This window comes from Falco cherrug, chromosome 1 (assembly GCF_023634085.1).
Source record: "Falco cherrug isolate bFalChe1 chromosome 1, bFalChe1.pri, whole genome shotgun sequence".
NCBI lineage: Eukaryota > Metazoa > Chordata > Aves > Falconiformes > Falconidae > Falco > Falco cherrug.
In genome coordinates, this window is record NC_073697.1 from 53326096 (window position 1) to 53339119 (window position 13024).

Genomic DNA, 13024 nt, shown 5'->3' on the forward strand with positions numbered 1-13024 from the left:
ACCCAATGGTTCATGCTCTACTTCTCTTTCTACAGAGACAAGCCGTATTGGGCAGTGGGAAATGTGCATGTGTCCTGCTTAGTGACAGCAAGATACTGGTATAAAGTAGCATTATACATCTAAAAGTATTCTCAGTACCAACATCAGGTGTCAATATTGCTCTGGCATTCACAATTCAACACTTACACCTTATGCTGCCCTGTATGACCTGCTGCAGGTGAACTTGATGCAACCCTGTCTCCTCTGGCTCCTGGTCACATACCCTGGTAGTAGTTTTCCTTTCCCAGCAAAAATCTGGTGAATGTGGTGGGTGTAGTCTGGGACTGTAGGGAGGTCCCAGTGAAGATGGGACTGTACTAAGGTGAAAAGCCTTTTGTCTGGACCAAAACCTCTTAGGTGCAGATGGCTCCTGCAGAGGTCACATTAGCAAAGAAATAAATAATAAGCATAAAGAAAAATACTGCCCCAAATTACACAACCCCCCCTGAACTCACCTTTTCGAAAATTTATGATGGCACTACAATCCTGTAATCCAATTTTTGGCATCTGCGTCATGTAAGATCTGACATTACTGTCACCAGAAACTTTCCCTCCTTGTCGTATATTCTGGGTCAGCAATGGACCATACAGGCACAACTGAGTAGCAAACAACTGCTTTCCAACCAATTCACTAGGCTACAGGTAAATTCTTAAGTAACATTTAACTGGAATCCAAACTGGAGTTGAATCCTAAATTCTGGCCTTCCAAACTAGAAACTGATGAACAAAAGAGAAAGGAAAGATGCAATTCAGAAAATATTTTATTGAGTACAATACCATTTCATTGTAGGCTTTCATCAAAGGTCTACTTTATAAAACACCACCAACCTCCCTGAGGTTGAATACAGCTTGGGCAGGTGCACAAGGAGCAGGAGAGAGAAGGGCATCATCTGCAAATTTTCATGCAAGCAGCATAATATGGGATATTTGCATCCAGACAGTACCTTGTCATAGTGCCCAAGTTTGCACCATCTCACCAGAAAAAAATTAATGACTCTACATTTAAATTTTATAAAGGATTGCAACAATCAGTTACAAGTTCAGATTTACAGGGTGTCGCCACTGCACATTCAACAGCTAAACATAACAGGAAAATTAGGAGCTCAGAATGAAAGTACCATAGTAAGCCTTGTGTGGAAACAGGATTAACTTTAACTCCAGAAATCAATGGCTAAGACAACATCATAACTACTGTAGACAAGGAGAGATGTAATTTTTACTAATGTACTAACATCTAACTTCCATTTTTAGCAGACGAAAGACCATAAAAGTTCCTGGAATTGGGGTTAATCCCACAACACACAAGTCTAATCAAGACTTGGCATCATGGCTCATGGAAGGAGATTAAAAGAACAGCAGCCCATGGGCAATTTTCAGTTGCATGAAGCACCTGCACAGCTCATAGGAAACAGCCTTAAATGGAGTACAAGTGGTAATATTTATATGAATGAAGTTGCTGCTTATTGCAATGTAGACCAACTAATTTTTCTGGTGTAAGTGTTCATTTTCAGTGATGGCAAAGCATAAATGTGCTATAAAACGTAGGAACAGTCATAAGCAACCTTGAAAATGTCCCTATATTGCTTAAAGTCTTCTCTCAACCCTCCTTTATGAAGTATATATATATATATTCAGAGACTGTAGGAAGTTTTCAGGTTGATCATATTTCTGCAGCTAACTCCAGATTTTATGAGCAGGTCCCCACAGAAACCTTAAAAATCTACTATGAAACCTGCACTGTACTGCCAAAGAATTGGAGGAGCACTTGTTATAACAGGTTATACAAAGGTAAGTACAGCAGTTAATATGTCATATTACAGAGACTTCCACTTTCCTTTGGGTGTGCATGTCCCAACACGTAGAAGTACAACCACTTTTGAGGAAATAATTTTATAAAGCAGAATGGAACAATTTGCTAAGTACAACAATATTTTTTCAAGTGATAGAGAAATTCTTAAACCACATTTTAAAGCAAGAAAAAAGGAAATGTAAAGTCTAGCATATTCATTAGCAATTAAAGGAGAAAGTCCAGAATAGTCCAGAAAGGCCAAAGTATTCAAATAATTCTGAAGGGTTCTGTTGTAATGAATTTCCTATTTATTAAAAAGACAATGCATTCTCAAGAGACCATCTTGCAGTGAAATAATTTAGTTTCTTCATATAGACACATCATACACAATGTTAACAGCCATGAAAAACAATACAAAATGCTTTCAAATTTAACAAGTAGAAAAATATAACTAGTATATATGGCAATTGTGAATCTAATACTGTACAGAAATATTTATGGATTTTACAAATAAATTATAGCTTAAATGCCCCTTTTAAAATTTCTAAATGTACAGTGGAACATAGGTTCTGAAGCCTACCACTAACTTGCCACAAATGAGTGCCAGTCAAATGTTCTGCCCACAAGCTCGAAAAATTTCTTGTTGGGTTCATGGAAATATTCATGCAGTTTCTCAAGTAACCGGGTATCTACTTGTGGGTGGGCTCGTCCTTTTGACTCATGTAAACAACGCTCTCTACCACTGTCCCTTAAGCAGTAGAAGCCTTTAGTTTTATTGAAATAAAAGTTTGAAGCGTTTATCTGTGGCGATAACTTCAAAAATCTTTCTACCTTCTCTATTTCTGGGAAGGGATCTTTGATTAGTTTATCCCCATCTACAATATGAATATGATTGAGAGGAAAATACTTCAGCCAGTTTTGCATGTGAATGTAGTATAAGCTTCTGTTTATTGCCTTGTAGTCCACATTGAGTTCACCATCTTTAATCAGGAATTGTTCAATGGATGGATACGGCTTGTGCTTCTGCATGTGATTATAGAACACTTGGGTGTAATCTGACAGTACTCTCTCACTTGGGTCTCTTAAAATAAGGAGTAGTCTCATTGATTGGTTCATGTTATAAACTCTTTCAGGCACTTTAGGTGATGTGAAATATGCTGGAGTTTTTTCCACGGTGATCTGATGGGGATAAGAGAATGGCATTTGATTAATATACCACTGCAATCCATTTCTGTAATGATCTTCCCAGTCAAAGAAGTGAACTTCACTTTCTGCTGCTGCAATATCTGGATGGAGACTCAACATCTCTAACAAAGCCCTTGTTCCACCTTTTCTTACTCCAATAATGATAGTCTGTGGCAGCTGCCGGCATGATCCATTAGAATGAATGCTTTCTTTGAAGTCATTTTTTTGAGACATTTTCTTTAAAAGCTCTTTCTGAACAGACTGAGAAGAAGTCTCAGCCTTTGAATTTATAGCCGGTCTGGAAGGCACTATCTGAGGTTGAACAATAAGCAACACAGCTCCCAGCAGAAAAGCTGCCATGACAGAAGTTCTTAGACTGGTTTCACTCAAGCAGGTAATGGGGCATAGAGTGATTTCCACCGAGAACAACCTTTAAAAGTTGTTTTTGTTTTGCTGAGTGAACACGTATTTCTCAGACAGAAACTTTGCTGAAAGAGGGAAAAGAAAAAGCATCACATTATTTTATACTCAGACATATCACTACTAAAGCCACAATACAAGTATCTTTCGCTCGTCACAACTGAACAAACTTTAGCTTTCCCAACTCTATGCTCCTAGATCATTTGGTATAATTACAGTTTTTAAAAGACAGGCACATACAATAATGCCATGACAAAATAATTTCCAGTCATCAGGAGACACGACGAAACTTTTGCACCCAAGATACCTCTTGAGTATTACTTTTTGTATTATTTTTTAAAATCTGATTTCACTGGAGTTGAAGCACAATCACAAGAGAATTAAGCGCTTTTTTTATCTGCAAGAATAGGTTTATCTTTGAAACAAAACATAAAAAGGAAAAGGTATGGACTGGCCCAAAAGAGCATTTCTAAAAGCTGAGGGTCTTGTAGGAAGCCTAGGAATTACAGCCTCCTAAAGGATGATGTGACAGCAACCTTAGAAGTAAAACCTCCTGGGGAGAAAGGCTCATGCAATATAGATAGAGCTGCCCAACTGTGGGAAGGTAACACTCTCCTAGGAAGCAGTTAGGAAGAGCTCTGCGTGAGTAGTAGACCAAAGAAAAGTTAGTATTTGCTTTGCGAGTGGGGTTTCTAAGGATATATCAGGTAGCATGCACTCTGGCCCTGCAAAACATAAGATAATGAAACCATAGACTACGTAGTATGACTGCATTAACAAAATGCTAGAAGAGCTGTGGTTCCAGTCATGATGCTCAGGAAAGAAACTACACAATGAATGCTTCTGAAGGTCATTTCAAGAGTTAGCCAGCAAGCTGCTGTGACGTAAACAACTAACTTTACACTTTATCAAAGGACTACTAACCATCAGCACTGAACTCTGTTTAAAGGTCAGGGTGTTTCTAATGCAATGTTTGAAGTGAACTCTTAATGGCCTCACACATAGCATAGCTGTTAGATCGTCACGTTATAAGCAGGCTGCGTATACAAACTCCCTAAACTAAAATGTTTTCCGAAGACTTTATAAACTCAGTGGATGGCTGGTGTAAGCATGATTTTGGTATCGTCTAACTCACTTTAGAAGTGGAAGCTGCAATGGCAGAGCACCCAACTGCTTTGTCTCAGCAGGCTATTGTAATTATGAATTTTAAGCTTGGAACAGTGCATACTGTACCAGCTAACAAGGGCTGAAATATGAAATTACGTATGAACAACCTGAGGAAATGCAAGGGCTAGGTTTTGGAAATTCTCCAGAGAATCTGAAAGGAAACTAAGAACTTTTCCACAATAAGCTAAGCCCCAGTGTGACAAGGACTAATGATGTGTTTCTAAGTGATCTAGAAAGTTTTGTTTGGTAGCTCTGCATTTACAGAGGTCATGACTCCATCCTGAATGGATCTGGTCTGCTTCCTGATGTTTGCTACTGATTAGTACTTTTATGCTTTCCCTATATCTAACCACTTTTAAAGGGCTACAAAGCAGTGATATTGTTTGGAAACAGAAATCAAGGCTGGGAGGAGAGGGAAGCAAAGTGTCACGATAGGTGCGAAGTCTAAAGAGGGTGTGTTTCCCTGTATGCCCGCAGGCTTTGAGCTCATGAGCACGCCTTGCCTTGGGCAGAAGGTCATGCTGCAGGCTGTTCTGTGATGTCTGATGTGAGGCAGCTTTGCAGAGGAATTTGTTGTTCTTCCATTTTTGGCCGCTGAAATTTTATATTGCTAAAAGAACTCCATTTGGCTGTTGTAATTATCTTCTGCTCTTTCCCTGTCCTCACCATTCCTGTTAATCTTTCTCCGTTTGATCTACTTCAGGTATAACAAGAAATAATCTTAATTATTTGCCCTACACTGAGGATGTTGGTAGGGTGACGCTGGGTGACAAAGAGTTTGGTATATATATTCATGGTGGATGTCCCCACTGAGCTATGCTGCCATTATATTCAGCAGCAACGTGAGCAAATGGTACAGCACCAGTCAGATTGCATCAGTGATTGATAGGCAGCTCAGTACATGAGAGCAACAAAACATCAACTCTTGCTGAATTTTAAGGTCACAGATTAAAGGAATAGCCACTTACTTCAGAGTATATTTTAAGAGTCACTAGCTCCATAAATAGTAAGCCTGAGTTGTTGCCTTAACACCTTACTGGAAAAGCGTAATAGGATTCCAGTGAGGAACAGGTTGAACTGTTGTTGAAAGGAATTCAGTTAAAGCCTAATGGTAGGAACCCTTATTTCTGAGTAGTCAGGCTGAAATATGCAATGCCAATAGCCAACTTCTGCAATAGGCTGCCTGTCTCTGAAAAGAATAACTTTTAGCTGCTGGTCTCAGCTATTAGTGACAACAGATTTATTGGAATTTTTTTTTATTTTTTGAAATGAACTAGATATACCTGTTCATTGGGACTGTTCATTTTTAATTCACAGTTTCCATACTACTCAGTCGCCAGCTTTTTCTATTTACCTCTTCCCGCGGCCGAGTATAGCATGGGAATGTTTTGGGGAAATAAAAGACACAGCAAAATGTCTCTTAACTGAGCTCTACTCTTGTTTCGGCTGCCATTAATCTTTGAAATCAGATTTGTGGGATATTACAGGTGTGGTACCAAGGGCCTCACCTCACGTATTTTTTTGAGCCTCAGTGGAGCTCTGCCTCCCTGTCTTTCCATTTTTAACTCAAATACTTTGGTGGTGGGGGAGTATAGCTTTTTCTAAATAAACCCAACTGTTTTCTGTTGCAACATCAGACCTCAGAATAACATGGGAGTATCTTCTGTTTCAGACATGCAGAATTTAATTGTTCCTCCACAACTCTTTGTTCAAGGTACACAACAGGTGTTCCTACAATGCAGAACACTGCTACAGTATCTGTAGCATTTACTGTCTTTAAGCACACCTAACAAACCATATCAGTAATTATGCCTTTCAAAGTACATACATGCTATTGTTTTGCTTGCAAGCAAAAAAATCCCAACTTTGTCTGCCTTTTCTTTCCACTCTCTTTTGTTTCTCTCAATCTGTGTAGGTTTGATACCTGGATCAATTGTGTTTTGTGAGACTAATGCAACACAATGGATATGGCTCCTAAATTCATCTCAAAACAAGTTGTGTGGGCAAAGTGGTGTCCAGGAATAAAACTGCATATAAATTGGTTGTCATCTTCTCTTATGTCCTCTTTAATGCTTCATGTAGATCTGCAGTTTGGTGGCTAGAATTACAGCCGTTTATATAAAATGATGCAAACATGTATTCCATAGCTTTATAATCTGTGGGTCTAAAAAACTGTTTCAACAATAATAAGCATACACTGAAGAGTTTACAGCAACCACTCTGCCAAATTACTTTTCTGCTTTAAAGAATTTTCTTCACTGCCTCCAGAAGTCACGCAGAGCATACATGACTTCCCTCAATGACTCTGTATTCCAGATTAGTACAAAAATTTAACTGACAGTCATTACTATTGTATTTGCTACAAGTAAACAAGCAAGTTAGTACAAGAAACACAGTTTATGTTAAATGGTGCCTTGAAGATTATACCAAGACTTTTCAAAGTCTGATTGCTTTTGCTTAATCTTTTCTTCAGCCTTCTCCAATTAATTTGCAAAATGTGCCATAGTGTTTATTCAACAAGATTAAATGTGGACATTGTCAATCAAATCAGCTTTCATGATTAAAAAAAAATCTTCAAAAGTAATAGTAACTTGAAAATAAATGGAAGCTTTTCTCAGTAAATGCAGTAGGAGGGCCACAGCTGCCAGACTTCATTGGCTTTTAAACACATTACAATGCTTTTTGAGATGTGTCAGTATTTTATGATTTCTATCTCTTACCACATTACCAAGATAATTTAATGCTTTGGTATGTTTATCCTCAATCAATGGCATGGCCTAAACTACCTAGATTATATATAATTTTCAGTTCAGTTAGCATTAACAAAATAAGGCAGTTTTTGCCTGGACTGAAAATTTCATTTTTCCTGGGGGTGGGATGGGGCTGGGTTTCACTCTAAACTTTCATAAACGCCTTTGAGTTAACTGCTGAAGCAGGCAGGAGGGAACATAAAGAGTGTCTGTATGGCAGTCAGTAGGCGTCAGGTTGAGTCTGCTGGCAAATCTGACAAGTGTACGCTTCACAAAAAAGCCCACAGCAACATACTGAGAGGTTTAGCAGAGCTAATGAGACACAGTTACTACTAGGACAGTGACTAGGAGAGGGAAGACTAAAACCTTCCCATGAACACGCAGGTGACTTCATCTTCATTAAAGCAAAGTTGTGTTTTTATGGTTCTCTAGGGACTGAGGATGAACAGGTTACATCTCAGATGCCTTCACTTTCTCTCCTTGTAGAACTGAAACCCTTCACTGGAAAGATCTTTGCCCAGGCATCTGAAAAAGCACAGTCTGGCCTGAATGAGAACCATAGATCAGTTGCTGAAGTTTGTCTCTAGAGGGAGATTAGAGCTGAAAATCTGAAGGAGCCATTCTGTTCTTATAAAATTATATTTAGTTTTGCAGATGCGATAGAACCTCAACACAATTTGCAGACTCTGTTTTCCTTTGCAAATATTTGGACACTAAATACTGAAAAATATAAGATTAACATTGCTGGTTAAAACTAGCTGTGCAGTACAACCCACACATCTGCTAAACTGGCTTCTTATATTGGGGAAAAAAAAAATAAAAATCCATAACTGAGCTAACCAACTCTAAAAACAACTTTCTAAACTGATGAAAGTCAGTGATCTGGACATTTGTATTCAATGCTGTGTTTAAAAACCTGAACTAGATCAATTGTAGTGTACTTTAAATTCTTCAATAACTTGATATGAACAGCTTATATTCCTGTCCTCTAAGTATAGCTGGTGTCTGCCATAGGATATATTCCTACATAACAGGAATTGTTTATTAGAGCTTTTTTTGAGTGACAGTTTGTATCCAGTTCGCATAAAACTCTAGTACAGCTATCACTTGAAGCTCAGTCAAGAGCAGGAAAGGAAAGGGAGCAACATTTATTTTTAAGTCTGATCTAGTTTATTAAACATTTTTTTCCTTTGGAAGTATATTCTGCATTTTGCTGTTTTTAACTATTAAACTGTCTCATAATGCTCTCTTCATGAAGAAATGCTTCCCACACTTCCTCACACACTGTTTTTAATCACATTTTAATAAAAATTTTAAACAAGTGCCAATGAAATGCTCAAATTCTAGTTTCCAGTAATTAACTACAAGTAATTGCCTATTTCAGTGAGTGCTACAGAGACAAGTGTATTAAGTTAACTAGAACAATATACTACTGAAGCCATAGATCTCTAGGGGCATAAACTATTGATCACCTCATGATATATAAAAAAAAGCCATCTGTGCATTAAGAAGGGAGGTAAAAAGATAAGCAACCATACAAACCTGTATTACAGTGCCTAAGTGATATTGTCTAGGTACATTTCCCAAAATATATTAAAAAAAATTCTGCATAACCAATAGAAATTAAGCCATGACTAACTTTTACAGTCAGCATGTTAAGAAATTTAAACATAATTTCAGTGCTGTTAAGATGATAGATTGTCTATCAGCTGTAAGACTCCAGAAATACAATTGTAAAAGTCTCTCAATTTTGGTTTGGGGAACTTCACACACTGAGAAAGGCTGACTTGGTAGGAAGTATTTTTGGCTGAAGTCTGCTATATTTCTGCACCTGCTGTGATAAATACAGTTTACACAAATTAGCTAGGTCACCAGTTCATGACTTCTAAAGAAAGAGTTCAGCTCCAGTGTGAGCAATGAAGTAGCAAATTTATAATAGACTGTAGTTATATATAACATGCATTTTTTTTCCCTTAAGGTCAGAAGGGACCACTGCAGTCTTTCATGCCAAGAGATCATAAAAATTTTTAGAAGAGAGGATACTGTAGCTATCAGAGAGCCTCATGCAGGTAAAAATAAAATGGGACATTACAGCAGAATAAAAATAAACTTGAAAAGCTCAGGATGCACAAAAGGTTTTATACCGAATGCTAATATGGAATCCCCCTACCACCTTCTAGCAATTTTTTTAGTACCTGCCGTGACTAATTTTTTTCATAAAGAGAAAGCATACACATACCACTGTCTCCTCTATCCCCCCATAAACCCAAATGTTCAATTCAAGATCCAGAAATTACTCTCCATCCCACTTCCAAGCAAAATGGGTCACATTCCAATTAGGAAGCAGAAATCTACTGCACAGTTAATAGAGTTGTTTCCTAGTTCATCAAAGCTGTCCCCAAGAAAACAATCCACATGAAAGAATGGCTCAGTCCTGTCTTGCTCCCTTTCTGTACACAGGCTCACCTTAACTAGATGTATTGAAAAAGGGAACACAGCAGATTAAGCAATCCCATTCTCATTTTCTCTGCCAAGCAATTTCTTTCACTCTCTGTAGCTGTGGGCCCCATTTCAAATACCAGCAAGACATTTAAAACAACAATAAACACACACACACACACACACACACAAACTTTCACATAATCTTTTAGTTCATATTACAAGCTGATTTCTGTGTCTTCCAGTCCTGCTTTCAGAATAATAATGGAGCAGAGTGCATACTGGTAAGGTCATCACTGTATTAGGCTTGGCTAAACCAATCATTTACTAAGCAAAGCACTACATGGTGACCTGGAGGGAACCCTCATACTCTGGAGTGAGAGGTAAGGTAACCCATCAGGATCTTCCATTTTGGACTGCCCAGGCATATTTTCAGTTTTCTTCTTCTAACTATCAAAACTTTTCACAGAAATCTATCAGCTTTGACATACTTTTGGGCTCTGATAGCTTCTTAGCTCTGGGTAGCATTTCTAGAAGAGGGAAGGGTGAGATCCCATGCTAATCAGACTAATTAAACCATTTCTAGTTTCCTCTAATGAAGAGCAGAAGAGTTATATGTATCTGTACCTGCATGTATTAGGTATTGCAAAACTGCTTTCCACCTCCTCTGTTCTTCTGTAATGTCTGTGGAAGCATATGGTTAATTCAGAACAACCAAGGTAGTATTCTGACAAGGAGGGGACACAGTCAAGAACTTGGCAATGCTGGGGTCAGAATTTGCTCTGTCAAAATTAGTGCCTCTCCACTGCAGCAGCTGGCTTTGCTTCAGATGCGTAATCTTGCTGCTGACCTACTGGAGGCATTCGATAACTATGTAATATCAAAAGCGTCTGCATTTTCCAAAAAGGAAAAAATCCAGGGTGGGTACTGAAAGGGTGGATGTGCAAGAGATAGCTAAAGCTGATGTCAGTAACTGCGCTCTTACTGATAGGTGCTCATTTCTGAGCAATGTGGGAAATGCACTTGTTCAAGAGCGTAAGAAACGCTAGCAGATGTAAATTGTAACAATTACTATATTTATATATATTTACAGATTAAGTTTGATAGCCAGACAATATATGAGCATATACTAAACTGAACCTATCCCACTGATGCTCCACTTGGCATACATACTGCCGAGACTCTCAGTGAGAGTGGGCAATGAACGGGTCCCTCATGCCAGAGGTATGATCCCCACAGACACTCCAGCCCCATGCCATTCAAGCTTAGTATTCACAGAACTTCTCAGATTTATTTTCTTCCCCTCCCCAGTATCCAGAGACTAACAGTCTTGGCACAGGGAAAGCCCTCAACCTACCACACTAACAGAGAGGAAGGGGAGTCATATACTTTAATTCGCAGTCAACTGAGGTGATTGAATTGCCCGTACTTAGCTGGGTGCCCTTTCCTGATCTCGACTGGAAGACAAGACCAAACCAGAACCCTTCCAGCTGGGGGCTACCATCCCTCCCTCCCATCATCCTTTCGCCCTCAAAAGATGTGAACCCCTTACGCCCTGATCCCCAGAAAGCACCCCGAGAACTGCAGGAATCAAGCCTTCCCCGGGCTGGTGCAGGGAGCCAGCGCTTCAGAACAGAGTGAGCTGAGTTAAGTCTCCGTGCTCCTCCGCCACCCCGAACACCACCTCGCCCTCCAGCCCTGCGCGCAGCTTGCCACGCTCCAGTTCAGCACGCTGCACCCAGCCGGATCCAGCACCCTGCGTGGGAACGGATCAGAGATGCTCCGAGGAGCTTTTGCAAGTTGTCCTGCTGTCAGCTGGAGCCCTGCGCTCCGCCACCCCGCTTCCACACCCCTGCCACTCTGCCGCGACATGCCCTTGTCATTTAGCCACAGGGCAAACAAGGAGGCAAAGAAATAAAGTGCCCAGGGGCAGATCTGGTCACATCTACAACCCGGGTGCTGCCGACCACCTTCCCCCCCCGCCCCGCTTTCTTTTCGCTCCCCGCCACCAGCGACGCCTCCCCGAGCCCGACTCGGTGAGAACGGCGGGTGGGGGGCGGCTGCTGCGCAGCCCCCTCGGGGTTGGGGCCGGTGGGTTTCGCACGGCGGGTCCAGCCCCGCTGCTCAGCCCCGCAGCGGCGCTCGCCTCCCGCGGGCGCGGGGCTCCCACCAGCAGGTGCCGGGCGGCGGAGCGGGTGGCAGCGCCGGCTGCCAGCGCCTGTGCGCGCCCGGGGGGCGGCGAACCCCCCCGCGACCGCCCCGCCGCCGGCACCACCTCCCACCCCAAACTTCCCTGGCGGCCAGCGCCCGCCGCCCTCCGAGGAGGGCTCCGAGCCGCGTGTCACTCACCGCCGGGGCGCAGAGCCGTGGGGCAGCGCCCGCCCCGCTGTTCCATGGGCGGCGGAGCCAGGGGAAGCGCGCCGGGCGGCGTGCGGGGGAGCGGGGGAGCCGGGGAGCGCCCGCTGCCGCCCGCCCCGCTCGCCTGGAAGCGGCGCTGCCGGCGCCCGGCGCCCGCCTGTTTGTGCAGCCCCGCCCCACCCCGCCCGCGTCACGGCCAGGCCCCGCCCCCGCCCCGCCCCCCCGCGGCGCCTGGCGCCCTGCTTGGGGGGGGCAGTGCCGGGGCTGCCGCTGCGCCCCGCGGGCGGCGGGGGACCTGTCCCGGCGGCGGGCGGCGGCGCAGGGTGGGCACGCAGCGGTGCGCGCACGCAAAAGCAGTAATTGACACGAATCACGTTACAGCCCCAGAGGAAGAAATGGCTACCTGCCGAGAGCGGCCGCTCGCCCGGCCCGCCGGGGGCCTCCTGCCTGTACCTACCGACATAACCCGTGCGAGGCCGCAGGAATGAGAGACCGACAGCACTTGTCGCTGTGTTTACTTCTTGTTTATGTGTTCTGCACTTTACAAGGTGGCTTTGATTTTTTTAAATTCAACACCCCCCCAACTCCCGAAATGCTTTTTGTTCAGCCAGACGAATTTAAAGCAGAACGGATGTCCAGAGTGACAGAAATGCTGCTTCCTAAGAGCAGTAGGAAACAGGCTTTCTGGGTATTTATTTTAAATCATAGGTTTATTTTATTGAAATACGTCTCTGTTTGCCAGGAACTGATCTGTGGGGTTTTTTTTCAAGATAAAATGCATTAAAAACAGCATTAACATACCGCATCTTCATCCATTATTTCAACAGCCAAACCCTCTTGAAATTTACCAGGTGTAAAAAACAGGCCTGAGCAACTC

General features: G+C 42.2%; 1 protein-coding gene across 1 annotated transcript; it reads right to left on the bottom strand.

The window, feature by feature from the left end:
• Positions 1–782: 782 nt before the first annotated feature.
• On the bottom strand, positions 783–12308 carry HS3ST1 (heparan sulfate-glucosamine 3-sulfotransferase 1). Its single transcript, XM_055706796.1, has 2 exons — positions 12139–12308; positions 783–3501 (listed from the first exon to the last, which is right to left on the bottom strand). Exon 2 carries the CDS (start codon positions 3371–3373, stop codon positions 2411–2413), a length of 963 nt encoding a protein of 320 aa, XP_055562771.1. The 5' UTR covers positions 3374–3501; positions 12139–12308; the 3' UTR covers positions 783–2410.
• Between the last annotated feature and the right edge of the window lie 716 nt (positions 12309–13024).

Coding starts and splice junctions, on each gene's coding strand:
- HS3ST1 (XM_055706796.1), bottom strand. CDS start 3,373: ATGGCAGCTTTTCTGCTGGGAGCTGTGTTGCTTATTGTTCAACCTCAG.